The sequence below is a fragment of the Pyrus communis genome, chromosome 5, assembly GCF_041283825.1.
Source record: "Pyrus communis isolate YQ-2024b chromosome 5, ASM4128382v1, whole genome shotgun sequence".
NCBI lineage: Eukaryota > Viridiplantae > Streptophyta > Magnoliopsida > Rosales > Rosaceae > Pyrus > Pyrus communis.
Genome location: NC_142569.1, coordinates 14,910,125 through 14,928,774, shown reverse-complemented (window position 1 = coordinate 14,928,774; position 18,650 = coordinate 14,910,125). Strand labels below are relative to the sequence as shown.

Below are 18,650 nucleotides of genomic sequence, written 5' to 3'. Positions count from 1 at the left end.
CATCATTTCCTAAGGACAACGATAGGCGTGTGAGATGTCTAGTGTCGTTTGGTTGTAAAAGGAAAACTATATGTCTTTTGTGTCGTTTGTGTCGTGACATGACAAGATATGTGCCATGATGGACATTGTCACGTTGTCGTTTGCTTCTAATTCTGATTTGAACTCAATGCTTTGAGAGGCCTAGGCAATTGGGCTTTTATTAGCTAAAAGTAAGGCCCCTTTTGAAAGATAAAAACCCTTGTGGCCCATCGTTTGATGGCTAATTCATTATTGAACACTTGATAGCTAGTTTGGTACTGCTATGTTTTAAAAAAAAAAAAAATTATTTTTGTTATGCCATAAGAATAAGAAGATGTGAAATAAAACAGTAAGGTGTTTGGTTAATTATAGTTATAAAAGTGTTTTTAGCAAAAAAACGAAAAACCTATGTTATAGTGTTTGGTAAATTTTATGTAAAATAGACGTGACTGTTTAAAATGAACCAAAAAATATATAATACTAGACGTGCTATTGATTTATAGTGTTTGGTAAATCTCCTAACTAAGTAAACATTTTGTATTAGCTTACATATATGATATATCAAAGGGAACTTGATGTATCAGAAATATTTGGTTCTTTATAATTACTCTAAGTAGGAAATTTTAATAGTTTGATGAACGTATGTATTGAATTTTTTCATTCGTGCTTAACGATGGGAAAGTAAGGCTACAAAGTAGTCCAATAACCAAGTCTTTGTGAAAACTTCCTTCTGTTGAAGATGAAGAGATTTAGGGAGAGATACGACGAAATGGGAAGGAGATTTTTAGTTTTTGGTATTAAATGGTTGATATTAATGCGTGGAATGAAATATTTTATTGAAAATAATAACATTAAAAAAAAAAAAAAACCTGAACTAGACTAATTGCGATTTAGTTCGGATTAGTCCAAAATTGTAGTATTTTAGTATATAAAACCTAAAGCAAACAACTTGAACTAGCGTAATTTAACATGTTTCAATGGTCCGTGCAACTTTTGTTTTGTTTTACCCTTTACTCTCACTAATGTATGTGGGAAATGATCTTCGCATTTTATTTTACCCCGTTGCACTCCTTTTCTTTTTTACATTTAAAAAGAAAAAAAAAAGTGAAAACGCTGATAATGTGTCATCGATGTTGTTATGACTAGGCAATATGGTAGCTACACAGATGATGAGAAAGCCAATTTGCTTTGGATTTTTGACCCAAAAAAATATGTCCCATGGAAAATGAAAATGACATCTCCTCCAAGATACGAAGCAGCTTGGAAAATGGTCTTCCCAACAAGGCCGTCATCGGATCTAATCATCAACCTTTATATGTGTTTTGAGGAATTTTCATTGGTAATACTTAATGGGCCGGGCTCATTAGAATCAGTGGCAGTTTTGAAATATCACAACAATACAGTACCATTTTTGTCACAAAAAATGAAAAGGAAAAATCGATTAACGCGACCGTCTTTTTACCTCAAACTATTGGCATCTCTCAGCGTCTCCGTCGTCTTCTTATTTTCCTCCTAATCGGAGAAGAATACGTCGTCGTTTTCTAAGGCTTCGGAGTCTTGGTCCTCCGAATTCGTGGTTTTCTGATTCTTCCCGGCGCTCCTCACGATTGATTCCATGGTCTGACCTTCCGCGAATCGCAATCTGACTGTGGCGATGGCGTCGGCTCAGAACCAATCTGCGAATGTGGATCTCTTCGATGCGTATTTCCGACGAGCAGACTTGGACCGCGATGGCCGGATTAGTGGCAATGAAGCCGTAGCTTTCTTCCAGGGCGCCGGTCTCGCCAAACAGGTCCTTGCGCAGGTACTCTCTCTCTCTCTCTCTCTCTCTCTCTCTATATATATATATATTTGTATATGCTTGTGTGTGTGTATATATATATGTATGATTGGATGTGTATTGGAGTGTGTATGATTATATTTGTTTAATTATAGTGGTTGATCGGGATTTGATGCTGGTGGAAATGTGTTCCAAATCAGATTGATTTTGAATTTTTAGTCCAATTGTAGTTGAAGTGGTTAATGTCATCTCGGGATGTCATAATTCTCTGATATAAATGCGGAATTGAAGTCCAAATGGTAGAACATAAGTAGATGAAGGGTTTATACTACAGTAGTGAGGTAGAGAGTTTTTAGAAATGTGTTATATGACACAGGGATTGACCAGGGATTGTTTATTACATTACAATAATGTAGTAGTGAAAATCTGCAGCATAAGATGACTACAGAACAGTTAGGATTGTAGCATACAAGGGAAATGTTCTTGGGTCATGATCATATCGACAAATAGGTTCTTGAAGCTGTATATTTGTTTTGCTGAAGGATTTTCCGTATAAAATGATAACCGGGGGCATAATATGTTAAATATTGATTATATTAATGCACTTTCTCATTATCGTTTCGTAACAGAAGTTTGGATCTGTTCTAATTTATATTGGTTGCTTATGTTTATTGGCAGATATGGGCACATGCAGACCAGAGGCAGACTGGATTCCTTGGTCAGGCAGAGTTTTACAATGCCCTTAGACTTGTCACTGTGGCACAAAGTAAGAGAGAACTTACGCCAGAAATGGTGAAGGCAGCATTATATGGCCCAGCTGCAGCTAAAATACCTGCACCCAAGATAAATCTTGCAGCGACTCCTGCCCCTCAGTTCAATTCTGCTGCAGCAGCACCTGCCACTCAGGGTGGTCCTGTTACTCCGACGTCCTCGCAAAATCTTGGGTTTAGGGGACCGCAAGTACCACCTCAGTATAGTTCTTTTGGAGCAGCACCTGCCACTCAGGGTGGTGCTGTCACTCCAACATCCTCCCAAGATTTTGAGTTCAGGGGACCACAAATACGATCTCAGTTTAATTCTGCTCCAACAGCGACTCAGGGCGGTCCTGTTACTCCAACATCTTCCCAGAATCTTGGGTTCAGGGGATTACCTCCAAGTGTGAATGTGAACCAGCAAAATTTCATTTCTCAAGATGGAAGGTCAATTAGGCCTCCAGTGCCTCCATCTAGTTCTGATTCCCAACCCACACAGGGTGTTGCTGGCCCAGGCTTTCCCAGTGGAGGTTCAGTGGGTGGTCCTCAACCACAAAATTCAAGCATGTCGAATGATTGGGTTGGTGGAAGGGCAAGTGGATCAATGTCCGGGATACCCTTGCAGGTTGTAAACAAAGGGATCACTCCTTCTGCAACACAAGATGTATTTGGGCAGGCAACATCAGGACCAACAGCTTCCCTACCACCTAGGCCACAGGCAGGTTCTGGGATCAGACCACCAGGACCACCGACTAAGGATTCCAAACCATCAAATATATCTGGGAATGGCTTTGCTCCCGACTCATCTATTGGAGTCGATGTGTTTTCTGCAACCCCATCTCAACCAAAGCAGAATTTTCCTCTTGTCAGTGTACCCTTCTCATCAACCATTGTGCCAGTATCTGCTGGGACCCAGTCTTCAGCTAGCCCAAGTACACAGGTTGGTGGGCAGCCTCAGCCGGCCCAATCATTTGCAAAAGCAAACAACCAGGTCTCAGCTCAGACTAGTGCTACTGGAGTTTCACGTGGAGCTGGGAACTCTGCTTCTAGTCAGTCCCATTTGTCATGGCCTAGGATGACTCAAACTGATGTTCAAAAGTACACCAATATTTTTGTGAAAGTTGACACAGATAGAGATGGGAAAATCACTGGTGAACAAGCCCGCGACCTATTCCTGAAATGGGGACTACCAAGAGGTAGTATTATTTTCTTTGAATTCATCTTTTAGCTTGCGTTTTACAGGCACAGGTGCCATGTGGTTATTGAAGCTCTTTTCTTTTGTTTGTTTCTCTTCTGTGTTAGCTTGTAACTAAAATGATGCATTTTTGCAAAACATGTACTATCCCTATCCTGTAGTTAAAGTTGTTTATGTTTCCTCTTCCGGGTGGTGGATTGGCAATGTTTAGTTGGTGACATTTAGCTTGAATTCCTGAACATAAAAGGCTAGATCAAGCATCTTTTAGCTTGCATCTCATCAACCGTTGTGATCTGTTTGTATATTGATGTAAAACTTACTTGATGCCATAGATATTTTGGTAGATATAAAATTATATTTGGAAATCGGAGTAATTTTTTTCTGGACAATTGACATACAAAATCCATAAATACTACCTATCATGCCACATTATCTTGAAAGAGAATGTCGTTATTGCATGTGAAATTTCAGGGTGTGTTAAAACTCATATGGTGCACTTCTTTAAGCTGATAGTGCAGGCGTGGACACTGTCCATAGTTACAGTTATGCGCCTATATAGTATGACCACAAACATAACTTTTGGAAGCTATAAGTTCCCCTACTCTTAACTTTATGCTCTGTTTACATCTGTCAGAGGTTTTAAAGCAGGTGTGGGATTTATCCGATCAGGATAACGATAGCATGCTTTCTGTCAGGGAGTTTTGTGTTGCGCTATATTTGATGGAGCGGTTTAGGGAGGGACGCCCTCTTCCAGCAGTGCTACCAAGCAATGTTATGTTTGATTTATCCAATATTTTTCAACCTGCAAATAATTACTCCAATGCTGGCAATATAGCCTGGAGACCTGCATCTGGTATTCATCCATAAAACAAATCACTTTTTTTTTTCTTTGTTTTTTTGAAACCATACGTCTTTCTTTGATGGAGAATAGTTTCTTATTTTTCACTTTCAAAGGCTTTCAACAACAGCAACTGATGCCTGGTCCTGGTGCTCGGCACATGGCACCTCCAGCTGGAGGAAGGCCACCGAAGCCAATTGCTCCTTCTCATGCTGTGGAAAGGCAGCAGGCCAATCAGCAGAAACCCAGAGTACCAGAATTGGAGAAACATCTTGTAAATCAACTGAGTACGGAGGAGGTTAACTCGTTGAATTCAAAGTTCAAAGAAGCAACCGAAGCTGATAAAAAGGTACTTAGAACTTTAATGTTTCCCCAATTTTTTCAGCTTCAGCAGCAAAGTGATGTGTGCATGTTACATTCTGATAAATGTCAAATCATAACAAATATCCCAAAGACTTGGAATTCTTGTGATTGTGAGTTTTACTTTGCTCTTAATATTGCTCATTTCCATGGGAAAGATTTTGATCAAGTTTAAGAAGCAGGGAGGCTTTTAAGGGTTTTGAAGTTCATGATCAGTTCTTTGATATTAGTAATTTTAATGATTGGCATTCCACATTTTTTTAGTGCATGGCATTCATTATACTTTCTTTTTAATACAGCATTTATTATACTTTATTGCTGTTTTGTTCCATGTTCAGCTTGTTTTTTCTCAACCTTTTGATGCGATTCCATTTGTTCTTTGCAGGTAGAAGAACTGGAGAAAGAAATTTTGGATGCTAGAGAGAAAATTGAATACTTCCGGGTCAAAATGCAGGAACTTGTGAGTATCTCGTGTTCTTTTCTGCCCTTTCTTTCTTGTATGCCATTGGTTGTGCATATTGAACATTCTACAGTAGTTTTAATTTTTGCGTTTGAATATAATTGTTCTCGATTGATAGATTTTTGGATGTCCTAATCCTTTTTTGTTTTTAAATAATCTGCAGACTTCTTAGTATTTGATCTTTGCAGTGGTTTAAGATGCTTTTTTGAACAATTGGATGTTTGTGGTCTGAATTAGTATTGAGTCTTGAATTGACAAGTACTCTTGAGAGAAGGTGCAGATCACGTGTTTTATCATTGTCCTCTAGCTTTATATGTGTGGCTGAGATTGTGTAGGGAAGGAAATGTGAGCTGGGTAATTCCTGCAGGGTACATATGTAGTTTGGTGGTGATATGAAGGCTTTTGTGAGGGTGCAGTATGCCAGCAATTTATTGAGGGTTTCTTGGTTTGAGAGAAACACGAGGGTTTTTGAAAACTATATATTTGGGTGAGGAGTAGTTATGGAATAAAGTTAGATTTTGTTCACCACGTTGGCTCAGTATTTTCTCAATTTCATGATCTATATTTCTTAGCCATGTTCTTTGATTGGAAAGATGCTGTTTTTGGATATTCTATGTTGAAGGTCCTGTATGTAGGAAGAAATTGTATTGTTCATGTAGTCTAGTTTTCATTGTTGTCCGTTAGCCGAAGAGATTGCACTGTTTGAATAAAATTGTGTTGAGGAGCTTTGGTAGGCAATTAAAGCATTCCTTTGTATTCACCACAATGGTGATGAAATAAAGATCCAAATTTGGTTGAACGGGGAACTGGGGGTTGGGAATATTTTATCATATGTGTAAATTAAGACCACATTCTTACAAGATAATTTTATCTTCCTTTAGGCTCGGAATATTTTAGAAGGCATTTGACTCAAAAATGTAATAATTTTTTATCTAGCTACTAGCCTAAGGAAATGATGTTTTTAACTTTCAGTTTTTGAATGCTGATTCTACATAATTGTGAATGCTGGTGCTTTATTTTAAGTCTCACATATATAGGGTGTGGTGTTGAAACTATGATGTATACCTTTTTATATTTGTTGTAATATATTTTCTTATTGGTATAAGGTTTTGTACAAGAGCAGATGTGACAATCGCCTCAATGAGATCACAGAAAGGGCATCTGCTGATAGACGTGAGGTATGCTGTTGGATACTTGAGACTAAGCACATATTTGCATTAATCTTTACCTACTGTCTTGGCTTAATGAATACTACATGAATCTAGGCTGAGTCCCTGGCTAAGAAATATGAAGAGAAATACAAACAAGCTGGAGATGTAGCTTCCAAGTTGACTATTGAAGAAGCCACGTTTCGTGATTTACAGGTACCCTTCACCACATATAAATTTGTGGACAATTAGTGACCCCATGTAGTGTATTTACTTTTGCTCATTCGAAGATCAAGGTGTTAAAGGCTTGCTGTTTGTTTTGTTAGATCTGAGTCATAATTGCCTGTACATGTGATGTGAGTTGGTGTGCTTTTATTTTTTATGAGATAAGTGCCAATCAAAATTAAAAAACAAGTATGAGTAGGACGTTTTACTTTTTGGAGAAACAAAGAGAATTGTTTTATGGTTTTTGGGCTTGTTGGGATAGATAGCTGATGACAGAGAAAGTAGTGTGGGAAAATAGAATCAGTTGAATGGTCATACCCCTACAAGTGTATTCTTTTTATTATCACTGGACTGATTATCTTATGTGATTTATTTGCAGGAGAAGAAAATGGAGCTATACAGGGCAATTGTCAAGATGGAGCAAGAAGGTGATGGTGATGGCATGCTTCAGGTACCTTTGCACAACCTTGCTGTTTAAAAAATATCTTTGCTCAACTTGTCTAAGATCATTTCCAACTGAAATTTTCAGGATCGTGTTGATTGCATCCAATTAGATCTTGATGGGGTTGTGAAAACTCTCAATGAGCGCTGCAAGAACTACGGATTACGCGGAAAGCCTACAACATTAACTGAGCTTCCCTTTGGTAAGTTGATCTCTTAGCTAATTTCTTGGGAATCTAAGAATACTATATATAATGATAAGGGTACTTACATTAGCTTATTCTTTATCAAACTATCTGATGGATTGTACATAGAACACACTGTTTTTGGATATACTTTTGATTTGGGTAGTCAAATAATTTCAATTTATTAATAGCATTGCCTTTCTAGAAGCCGAAAGTCATTCTGTTGCTAAATTATCAATATCCTACACAGAAGCCCTTATTTTCACTATTGTAATTTTTCCTAATCACTCTGGTTTGTTTGATTATCAATATTCGTATTCTACGTAGCTTTCATGAATGTGTCATTTTCTTTTTTGTTATTGTTCACTGCTGCGGTATTTGTACTACGTTGCATTTTATAATCTGAAAATTTATTTTATTTTCATATAGGCTGGCAACCTGGCATCCAAGAAGAAGCTGCTGACTGGGATGAGGATTGGGATAAATTTGAAGACGAAGGTATTGCCAAAAATGAGTTATTATAGGTCCAGTATTGTCTCTGAGATAATGAATTTCTTGTGGCACTTAAGATTCCTTTTACCTTTCACCTTGTGGTAAATGGATCATATTGCCCGCTTTTTGTAGTTTTTGTCGTCTGGTTGTGGTTTGCCAACCTGTTTAGGAGTTTTAACTATTCGAGGTGATTGATTCAGAAGTTTAATTGTCAGGATTCACTTGTGTCAAGGAGCTCACTCTTGATGTGTCAAATGTCTTGGCACCTCCAAAACAGAAATCATCATCAGTTCAGAAAGAAAAAGCTCCCCAAGTTGAGAGTCCAACAACTGCTTCTTCACTTAAAGTTGATGTTAAGTCTGAAAAGCCTCAAAGTACAGATGTGAGGGTTGTTGAAAATGGAGCAGCATATGATAAAAATGAGGACGAGTCAGCAAAAAGTGCTCCGAACAGTCCATTTGCCAGCAGTACTGTTGGAAGCCCATCTAGAGAATTTTCAGATTCTAACTACGGAAAGACAACAGATGCAGATGCCTCACCCCGTAATAAGGAATCTCAAAGGTATAGTTCTCGATCTGTAGTTTTCTACATATTTCACCCTGATTGGTGCAAAGTTGTTGATATTCTAAACTTTCATGCTCAGTCATGATCATGCGGGTGCTGGGTCTATGTTTTCTGGTGACAAAGGTTCCGATGAACCAGCATGGGGGACATTTGACAATAATGATGACGTTGACTCGGTGTGGGGTTTCAATGCAGTTAGTACCACCAAGGTAAGCCGATATTGTACATTCAGTAATTATTTATTTTTATTTTTATTTTTGTATTTATTTGTATTTTAGAGTGCATTCAGTATTTATTTATTAGAACTCAATTGTTTGACCTTGTGTTTATGCTGACTGGATATTGCTTCATGATTGCTGTTAATACCACTTAGTTGTTTGTGGTGGTGACCACTTATCCTTGTTTTAAGAGTTTGCCTTAAGTGTCCTAATGCTTGCTGAGTTGTTTAGTTATTAAAGATGGTTCTGGGAATTGTAACATTATTTGAATAGTTTCTATCTTCACCATTCTGATGGTTTCATCATGCAATCAGTTAGTAGTATGGGTCTTTCAACCAAGTATGGCGAAACTGACTTTCCTGATTTTAGTTTTGGTTCACTGTAGATATAAAAAGAAGGGGTTGCGGGATTGTTCTTGGTGCAATTAATTGCACATTGAAGGGGACTCTGATTTAAGCCTTAGGTCTTGGTTAATCTTAGTCAAGATCTTTTTTGTGTTGACAACTTGACATTGACAAGAGATGGTGCCATATTGCGCACACTTTTCGAATATTGACGGTTTCCAGGTTAACAATGTATTAATCATTGTTAAAAATAGTGACTGGAAAAAAGAAAGGAAAACTAATGAAAAAGGTTTGAAAACTTTGAGTTTTAACGATAAGGACAAAATAAAGGGTAAAGTGAATAGTACCAAGTTTGATTTTTTTTGTGTAAAAATTTGGTTTTTCATTAAAGTGAACAGTACCACGGGCTTTTCTTTAAAACTCCCTAAAAAAGAAAGTTAAGTTTCAAGTTAAAAAACTAGCATTCATTGTCATGTTAGAAACACTTCTTGTTAACATTTTGTAGCCGATGGAAAGTTTCCATTATTTTGCACCTTCCAAGTAGGCATGGATTCTAGGTTCCAGTGAATCCGCTTTCTTTTCTAATAGCATGTCGGTTATGTAGCACTTTCAAGCTTTTTGTTTTTGTGGTTTTATATTTGTTGTTATTGCTGGCATGCTGGATTGTGCTGTAACTGCTCGTAATCGTGTCTGATTTAGGATATGGATCAGGAGAGTAACAAGGATCACTACTTTTCTGGCCCTGGGGAGTTTGGCCTCAACCCTATCAGGACTGGGTCATCACAAGGAGGTGGCTTTTCCCAGAAGAGCCGCCCTTTTACTTTCGACGATTCTGTTCCTAGCACACCACTCTCAGCCTTCAATTCAGGGTATTCACCGCCAAGGTACAAGGATAGCTCAGAACCTTCATTTGACACCTTTTCTAGGTTTGATTCGTTCAAAAGCACGCAAGATACTGGATTTTTTCCTCAACCAGAAACACTCGGAAGATTTGATTCTATGCGCAGCAGTAGAGATTTTGATCATGGTAATGGTTTTCCAACATTTGATGACATCCCAGACCCGTTTGGCTCTTCGGTGCCATTTAGGTCATCGCTGGAAAGTCAAACTCCAAGAAGAGACTCAGACCCCTTCGGATCTTCAGGTCCATTTCGGACGTCACTGGAGAGTCAAACTCCAAGAAGAGAATCAGATTTTTTTGGGTCTTCAGCAGCGCCATTTAGGACATCATTTGACAGTCAAACTTCAAGAGGAGACTCGGACGCATTTGGATCCTCTCCGTTTAGGACATCATTCGACAGTCAAACTCCAAGAAGAGACTCGGACCCATTTGGGTCTTCAGGGCCTTTCCGAACGTCATTGGAGACCCCGAGAAAAGACTCTGATCATTGGAGTGCATTTTAGTCAGGTGGTTGCTCTGCTTCGTTTTTGTGTCTGCTATTTGCCGTTCCAAGCCTTTCTATCGTGAGTGTTACGGGCCGTGGCCATGTTTTATGCTTGAAATCACTGTGCTTGTAATGTCTTTTGTATTTCATTTGTTTGTGTATGTATCTTGCTTTGTCTTCATTCGTTTTCCTTTAGCTTATAAGTTTTCTCTGTAATTTTGGAATGTTCCTAGTCCTATTGAAGCGAAGACCCCAATAGTTTTATCGCTGTTACAAATTTGATGATTGTATTATTAAACTGGGGCTGTGCCTTCCCTTTTTTTTTTTCGGTTGGCCTTAATTTGCTGTAATTTTTTACCCTCCTTAATAAAATTTGTTCTCCTGATCTTTCTTTTGTTCAAACAAGAACACTGTTTTGCCGGTGTTAGTCCAATCGGCCCTAGGCCTGTTGTGTTAATTGATGTCCACGTCTATGATACAAAGGCGAATTTCAAGATGCCGTTGGACTTGATTAAAGATGAGAAATATGATATTACACACTTTGTCCACAACATTGCGCTTTATAATGTAAAAACAATACTTAAATGGTAAGAGCCTTGCCTATTTGCCAGTCTTATTTCTTTAACTTGCCACTCTCTTCAGCGCCGTGCAGCCTTCAGCTTCAACATTACATTAAGATTGAAGCTGCTTGATTGAACTTGCCATTCTTCTCAAGGCGATAGCAGTCTCTTATATCCAAGTAAGAAATGTTTTCGTTAGACCACACTGATTCAGGCAACTCCTCTATACCACTGAAATGTAAATCCAAGTATTCAATATTTCCTGGCATCTCTGGAAGATACTTGAGATTCATGCAGCATGCAAGATCAAGATGAGTAAGCTTGTGGAGATGTTGTGATTCAGGCAACTCCTTTATACCAGCGTAATGTAAATCCAAGTATTTAATATTTCTTGGCATCTTTGGAAGATACTTGAGACTGGTGCAGAATCTAAGATGAAGATGAGTAAGCTTGTCAAGATGTTGAAAACACCCAGGAATTTCAACCAAACTTTCACAGCCAGAGAGATTTATGTTCACAATGTTTAGACTCCCAGAGAGATTTGGAACTTCAGTTAGATTTGTAGAGTCATGCAGATCAATCACTTGTAAGTTCACAAGTCTCTGTATCAAGAGTAAATAGAAATATAAAGAATTAATATAATTTCTACACTTGATTTTATACAAGAATTAAAATAGGCATATAATATAATATACCTTCTCTTCTTTCCAAAGCTTCTTAACTTTGCTATTGGGCATATGAAGCTCAACTAGATTTTCCGGAGAAAAATTTGACGGCAAATATTCCAATGGATATCCCCACCACTCAAGATAACGAAGAGAATTGGGAAGGTCTATAGAAGCGTTGAATTTGTAGCCACCATACACAACTAGCAATCTCAGGTTAGACATCACTTTGAAGTCTACACGTTTCAATGGTAGCTCTGCAATGTTATACGAAGTAAGGAATATGGCTTCAACATTTGAAGTTTCCTGACAATAAGAAGAAAGTTTAAATGTGAATATATGTACGTGTTTTCAACATGTTAAAATGTAATGTGCACTTGGAAAAGGAATTCTACAACGTTACGTAATAATTTAGTATTTGCGATTGTAATGATGTACAAGTGTCTAAAATATCCAACATAATTGTATCCTCCTCTACTTGTCTTAAAAAACAAACGTTTGTTCATATTCCAAAGACTTCCTAACACAATAAAAATTCAATCAAATTAATTTTTTTTAAAATTTTTACTTTTTACAAATCTGATTTCTTTTTATAAATGCAAAAACACTACTCTTACCATCTAATTATATCGTCAATTGTACCGTCACTATTAATCTCTAATAAAGATGAGACTCGTATGTGTTTTTACTACAAAAAGAAGAGAAAAAAAAATTGAGTGCATTTGACTCTTACCGTGTTACTTTTCAATACATGATAAACATCCTCATCGTTGAACAACCTACTCCGCTTACCGGAATCTTCAATGCATTGTTCTTGAACAATTGTCCTTCCCATTTCTTCAAGCAGATCATGCATCTCGATGGTTTCCCGTTCCCATCTTGAACCAATTGATATGAAAGACATATCAATGAGAATTCTAATTCCGACCGTCGCATAGAATCCACGAACATCTAACAATTGTTTTACCTCATCCACACCATGCCCTTTATGAAAACATGCTATATCCAAAAATATCTCCTTCTCATTTCTTCCCAATCCATCATAACTTAATCTCAACACTCTCTGGATATTTTCATTGGGAAATTGTTTCAATTTGTCCAATTCATCTTCCAAGTCTTCTTTGCTCTTGCAATTTAGGAATGAGGATCCAAGAAGTATAAGAGCTAAAGGAATGCCTCCGGCATAATGCATCGCCTTTTCTGCCAACCCCTTATAATCTATTATACGAGAATTCTTGAAAGCACGCGAACAAAAGAGCTGAAGAGCGTCATCCGGTTTTAATCTCCCAACCTCGTAGATTTTATCCTCTTCAACAGTTTGCCTAAGTGTGCCTCTATTTCTACTTGTGATAATGATTCTACTTCCATTGCCAAACCGAAGACGATTGCCAACTAAACCTTCCATTTGCATTGAATCACTCACATCATCAAGAACAATAAGGACGTTTGTACGGCTAAGCCTATCTCGAACAAAAGTTGATCCTATGGATAGACCTTCTTCCTTTAATATTTGACTGAGAAGTGTATTTTGCAAGTGTTGTAGCCCATCTTTTTGTTCTCTCTCCCTAACATTTCTAAGAAAACAACATGCTTCGAATTTAGAAGAGAGTTTGTTAAACACGGCTTCAGCAAGGGTGGTCTTGCCCATACCACCCATTCCCCAAATACCAACATTGATGCAAGCATCCTGTGAATGAATGTCTAATAGCGATTCAATTTGCTCGATGCGGCTTTCAATTCCAACTAGGCCCTGTAAATCGCATGATGATTCATGACACAATTGGGTCAAAATATCCTCTACAACTTTCTTAACCAAATCAGCATCCGTCCTGGCATATATATGTATAATTATGTAGGAAAGTAATAGTTAGTCTTAAATCTATATACCTTACAAAATCTTAGCACAAACAAAATCGACACAAGTTAAAAGAAAATTTAAAATTTTATACAAGTTAAAGAATTCGTTAGTTACCCATAATTTTTTGAATCAAAGCCAGATGTATTTCCTGCATTTGTCAAAGCATCCCTCCACTTGCGCACCTTGCCGATACTATTCTCGAAACGTTATTCACAGTTAACTTGGGGCATTGTCATTCATGGTTTATAAGAAGAATAACTGAAAATCGATTTGTATGCATATGATTCATGTGTGGAGAAGAATCCTTAAGCTACCATTTCATCCATATTTCATTCACAACTTAATTTACTTGCTGCCATTTAATTTTGTTTTCATTAAATTCGTCCAAAATCCTAAACTAACTAAGTATGTAGGAAAGTAATAGTTAGTCTTAAATCTATGTACCTTACAAAATCTTAGCACAAATAAAATCGACACAAGTTTAAAGAAAATTTAAAACTTTATACAAGTTAAAGAATTAGTTAGTTACCCATAATTTTTTGAATCAAAGCCAGATGTATTTGCTGCATTTGTCAAAGCATCCCTCCACTTGCGCACCTTGCCGATACTGTTCTCAAAACGTTGTTCACAGTTAATTTGGGACATTATCATTCATGGTTTATAAGAAGAATAAATGGAAATCGATTTGTATGTATATGATTCATGTGTGGAGAAGAATCATTTAACTATCATTTCATCCATATTTCATTCACAACTTAATTTGCTTGCTACCATTTAATTTTGTTTTCATTAAATTCGTCCAAAATCTCCCCCCCCCCATTGTTTTTATGTTTGTTTAACTTAGTTTTCAGTTTTATAAGTTTAATTTGTGTTGATTAGTATTCCTTCTAATCTCCGGAATAAAACGATTCCTATTTAATCGTACTACGATTGCATAATTTATAGGATTTAATTTGTGTGTTAGTTTCTACCACATCATATACCTTACAAAATCTTAGCACAAATAAAATCGACACAAGTTAAAAGAAAATTTAAAATTTTATACAAGTTAAAGAATTAGTTAGTTACCCAGAATTTTTTGAATCAAAGCCAGATGTATTTGCTGCATTTGTCAAAGCATCCATCCACTTGCGCACCTTGCCGATACTGTTCTCGAAACCTTGTTCAAGTGGATCAAGTGCATAACTCCCCCGTTGTTTTCGTACATCCGATGGAAGGGTGTCGTAAAAAATTGGTATAACCAACTGGCCATGTTTTTCTTTGCATTCTAGGATATGCACAAGCTCATCCAAACACCACGGGGAAGAAGCGTAGTTTTTTGAGAAAATGATCACCGAAAGCCGTGATTTTTCGATTGCTTTGAGAAGGGCTGGTGCGATTTCATCTCCTCTCTTAAGCTTGTCATCAACGTAGGTTGTGATTTTTTTCTCAAGTAAGGCAGCGTGAAGATGGCTGGTAAAAGTACGGCGGGTGTCCTCACCTCTGAAACTAATGAACACATCGTACTTTTTTGTAACAGCAGCATCAGCAGGAGCAGCAGCGGATGAAGAAGAAGAAGAAGAAGAAGAAGAAGAAGCCATATTCATAACCTCTAGTTTTCAGATCCAGGGAGTTGTTGCAGAGAGAATACTTGTTAATTGGGGAGAGAGAGAGAGAGAGAGAGAGAGAGAGAAACTAGTTTAGAAATAAGGATACAAAAGAAAAATAAAACCTTTTCCGCATTTGAGAAGGAAGTCCGGAGCACGGGAGTGAGGGATGGGGCCCTCCCATTACGCGCTTTGCGTACTCGGTTTTGAATTTTCCCGGTTAGTTCGTTAGGGACCAAAGTGTTTCAAGAAATTTTCATGCCTGGTTACGAGAAAAGCAAGTGGTGAATCATTTTTATGGTTAGATTATTATAGGTCCAGTCTTCCAGCATTGTCCCTGAGATAGCACTTGGATTCCTTTTACGTTTTCACCTTGTGGTAAAAGGAACATATTGCCTGCTTTTTGTAGTTTTTGTTGTCTGGTTGTGGTTTGCCAACCTGTTTAGGAGTTTTAACTATTCGAGGTGACTGATTCAGAAGTTTAATTGTTAGGATTCACTTTTGTCAAGGAGCTCAGTCTTGATGTGTCAAATGTCTTGGCATCTCCAAAGCAGAAATCATCATCAGTTCAGAATGAAAGGGCTCCCCCAGTTGAGAGTCCAATAACTGCTTCTTCACCTAAAGATGATTTTATGTCAGAAAAGCCTCAGAGTGCGGATGCCAAGGTTTTTGAAAATGGAGCAACATATGATAAAAATGAGGACGAGTCAGCAAAAAGTGCTCCGAACAGTCCATTTGCCAGGAGTACTGTTGGAAGCCCATCTAGAGAATTTTCATTCTAACTATGGAATGACAACAGACGCAGCGTAATAAGGAATCTCAAAGGTATAGTTCTAGATCTGTAGTTTTCTACATATTTAAGATCACCCTGATACCTGCAAAATTGTTGATTTTCTAAACTTTCATGCGCAGTGATGATCATGCGGGTGCTGGGTCTATGTTTTCTGGTGACAAAGGTTCCGATGAACCAGCATGGGGGACATTTGACGCTAATGATGACGTTGACTCGGTGTGGAGCTTCAATGCAGTTAATACCACCAAGGTAAGCCGATATTGTACACTCAGTTTTTTTTTTTTTTTTGGTATTTTAGAGTGCGTTCAGTATTTATTTATTAGAATCAATTCTTTGACCTTGTGTTTATGCTGACCGGATCTTGTTCCATGATTGCTGTTAATACCACCTAGTTGTTTGTGGTGGTTACCACAATCCTTGTTTTAAGAGTTGCCTCAAGTGTTCTAATGCTTGCTGAGTTGTTTAGATATTAAAGATGGTTCTGGGAATTTTAACATTATTTGAATGGTTTCTATCTTCACCACTCTGATGGTTTCATCATGTAAATCAGTTATTAGTACGGGTCTTTCAACCAAGTATGGCGAAACCGAGTTTCCTGATTTCAGTCTTGGTTCACTGCGGATATAAAAAGAATGGGTTGCGGGCTTGTTCTTGGTGCAATTAATTGCACATAGAAGGGGACTCTGATTTAAGCCTTAGGTCTTGGTTAATCTTAATCAAGGTCATTTCCGTGTTGACATTGACAAGGGATGGTGCCATATTGCGCACATTTTTCGAATTGACGGATTCCAGGTTAATCATTGTTAAGAATAGTGACTGGAAAAAAGAAAGTTAAATTTCAGGTTAAAAAAACTAGCATTCATTGTCATGTTAGAAACACTTCACGGTTGTGTGACATATGTACACGACTCCTCAAATAAAAGATAAAAGCAAACTAAAACATTTGAAAATGAACCAGCAAACCTTTGAGATAGAAAATGCACACCTTCCAAACTGGCTTCGGTGAACTAGAGTCAGCCTGATTACGAGAAAAACAAATGATGGATTACCCTTATGGTTATGTCATTTTTCTTCAATTCACAATGTTTTGGGTTTGTACTCTTCTGTGTTCCCTTAGTATAGATTAGTGTAATATATCCCTTGTAATTAAAAAAAAGAAAAAAAATTAGTATCCGGTTTCTAGTTACTAATGTTATTAACTGAGATCTTATCCGTTTTTAGATTTTGATCAAAGTTTTTAACATTAATATTATATTAATTAATTTACATCTCACTTACATAATTTTTTTTAAGGCTTAAACATCAAAATAGTTCATGTGTTATAGTCATATGACCAATTTAATCCCCTTGTTTTCAATTTAGCTAATTTAATATTTGTGTTTGTTTCTGTTAGTGACATTGCATTCCGTCTACTTTAAAGAATTCATAAGAAAAAATACATGAGATATAATTATTCTTTCTCTTTGCAGAAAAATGCAAATCAACAAGAAATAACACGTAAAAAAAACATAAAAAAAATATTATAGAAATTGTTACATTGATCTTGGTTAATCATTAAAAAAATAAAAATAAAAATTCCCTAATTTAAAGAATGTAAATTGAATCTCAAATGATATATGGGAGGATTATACAGTCCGGTAAGCCTTGTAGTATTCTTTTTTACTTGTAAGTGAGAGGTATTCAGTTCAAATCTCTTGGATAACGAATTCGATACCAAATTAAATTGCTCATTATGTGGCTTAGCCAAACTCATTCTCCTTTAATGTAAATATATTGTTGTATTAAAAAAAATACAAATTGTCAAGTTGGCTTTGATTTAATCAATCTTTTTGGTATTTTATTTATTTTTCTGTTCTTTCTACGTGCCTTAGTCTCGGTTTTACCATTAAAAAAAATATAAAGTGTCAAGTTGCCCTTGATTTTATCAATCTGTTTAGTATTTTATTCATTTTCTGTTCTTTCCCCCTGCTTTAGTCTTGGATTTGCCATGCAAGAATATAAATTGTCAAGTTGCCCTTGGTTTTATCAAATTTTTTTGTACTTTATTCAAAAGAAGACTAATGAAAAAAAGTTCGAAAATTTTGAGTTTTAACGATAAGAATAAAATAAAGAGTAAAGTAAATAATATCAGGATTGACTTTTTTAGTGTAAAAATATGGTTTTTAGTTCAAGTGAACATTATCATGGACTTTTCGTTAAAATGAACAATACCGTATGCTTTATTCAATTCATTTTTTCTGTTCTTTCTCTAGAAGTAGGATTTTTTTTTTCCCTCCCTTTCCCTCTCTCCTATTGAAACGGTCACTGTAAAGCCATATCAATATCTTATATTAATTTTTTATAATAAAAGAAAAATAAATTAAAGAATGTGAGACAAGGGAATAGAAAATGATGAAAAGACAAGGGGAAAGAATCTTAATCCCCTTCTCTGTGCCTTAGCCTTGGTTTTATCATTGAAAAATACACATTGTCAAGTTGGCCTTGATTTTATCAAATTTTTATTCTTTTTTTTATTTTCTGTTCTTTCTACGTGCCCTAGTCTTAACTTTATGAAATTTTGTATTTTTTTTTTTGAGAAATGTTATTAGCATTCCAAAAATCTCATTCTATATTCCTCACAAATATATATTTTTTTTTCCAAATATAGAAAATTTGAATTATAAAATGAGATTTTTGGAATACCAATAACAATTCTTATTTTTTTGCGGTCATCTTTTACTCTCTTATTAAAACTCCCACTTTTATCTGTCCCACTTTCTTTAACGTTTTTCTTTCCAAAAAAC

At 36.6% G+C, this 18,650-nt stretch overlaps 2 protein-coding genes across 8 annotated transcripts in view; one reads left to right on the top strand and one right to left on the bottom strand.

Annotated features, from left to right (window-relative positions):
• Nucleotides 1–1,436: 1,436 nt before the first annotated feature.
• On the top strand, nt 1,437–16,655 carry LOC137722081 (uncharacterized). 3 transcript variants are annotated; one of them, XM_068461068.2, is made up of 13 exons: nt 1,437–1,822; nt 2,477–3,746; nt 4,380–4,598; nt 4,700–4,932; nt 5,329–5,403; nt 6,510–6,581; nt 6,669–6,767; nt 7,156–7,227; nt 7,306–7,420; nt 7,832–7,900; nt 8,110–8,455; nt 8,538–8,667; nt 9,720–10,792. In XM_068461068.2, exons 1-13 carry the CDS (start codon nt 1,673–1,675, stop codon nt 10,422–10,424), a joined length of 3,555 nt encoding a protein of 1,184 aa, XP_068317169.1. In that variant the 5' UTR covers nt 1,437–1,672; the 3' UTR covers nt 10,425–10,792. The 3 variants fall into 3 exon arrangements, with proteins under 3 accessions (XP_068317169.1, XP_068317180.1, XP_068317175.1); XM_068461079.2 differs by lacking the exons at nt 8,538–8,667; nt 9,720–10,792 and adding an exon at nt 15,987–16,655 and having other exon boundaries at nt 1,440–1,822; XM_068461074.2 differs by lacking the exon at nt 6,669–6,767 and having other exon boundaries at nt 1,440–1,822.
• The window catches only part of LOC137722102 (disease resistance protein Roq1), a 53,001-nt gene continuing 45,244 nt past the window's right edge, over nt 10,894–18,650 (bottom strand). The window contains exons 3-8 of one of the 5 annotated variants that reach the window (XM_088694535.1): nt 14,557–14,634; nt 14,018–14,095; nt 13,603–13,680; nt 12,364–13,459; nt 11,661–11,936; nt 10,894–11,567 (exon numbers count right to left, since the gene is read on the bottom strand). In XM_088694535.1, coding sequence (XP_088550661.1) covers nt 11,073–11,567; nt 11,661–11,936; nt 12,364–13,459; nt 13,603–13,680; nt 14,018–14,095; nt 14,557–14,634 — 2,101 coding nt within the window. In that variant the 3' untranslated portion in view covers nt 10,894–11,072. Of the gene's footprint in view, nt 11,568–11,660; nt 11,937–12,363; nt 13,460–13,602; nt 13,681–14,017; nt 14,096–14,556; nt 15,180–18,650 lie in introns of those variants that run through there. The other 4 variants (XM_088694537.1, XM_088694536.1, XM_068461087.2 and 1 more) reach the window with 4 other exon arrangements.

Bases quoted from the DNA above. Each gene is read 5' to 3' on its own strand.
- LOC137722081 (XM_068461068.2), top strand. From the start codon at position 1,673: ATGGCGTCGGCTCAGAACCAATCTGCGAATGTGGATCTCTTCGATGCG. The intron at 4,599-4,699 runs GTATTCATCCAT...TCACTTTCAAAG, and splicing joins AGCCTGGAGACCTGCATCTG to GCTTTCAACAACAGCAACTG. The intron at 6,768-7,155 runs GTACCCTTCACC...ATTTATTTGCAG, and splicing joins CCACGTTTCGTGATTTACAG to GAGAAGAAAATGGAGCTATA.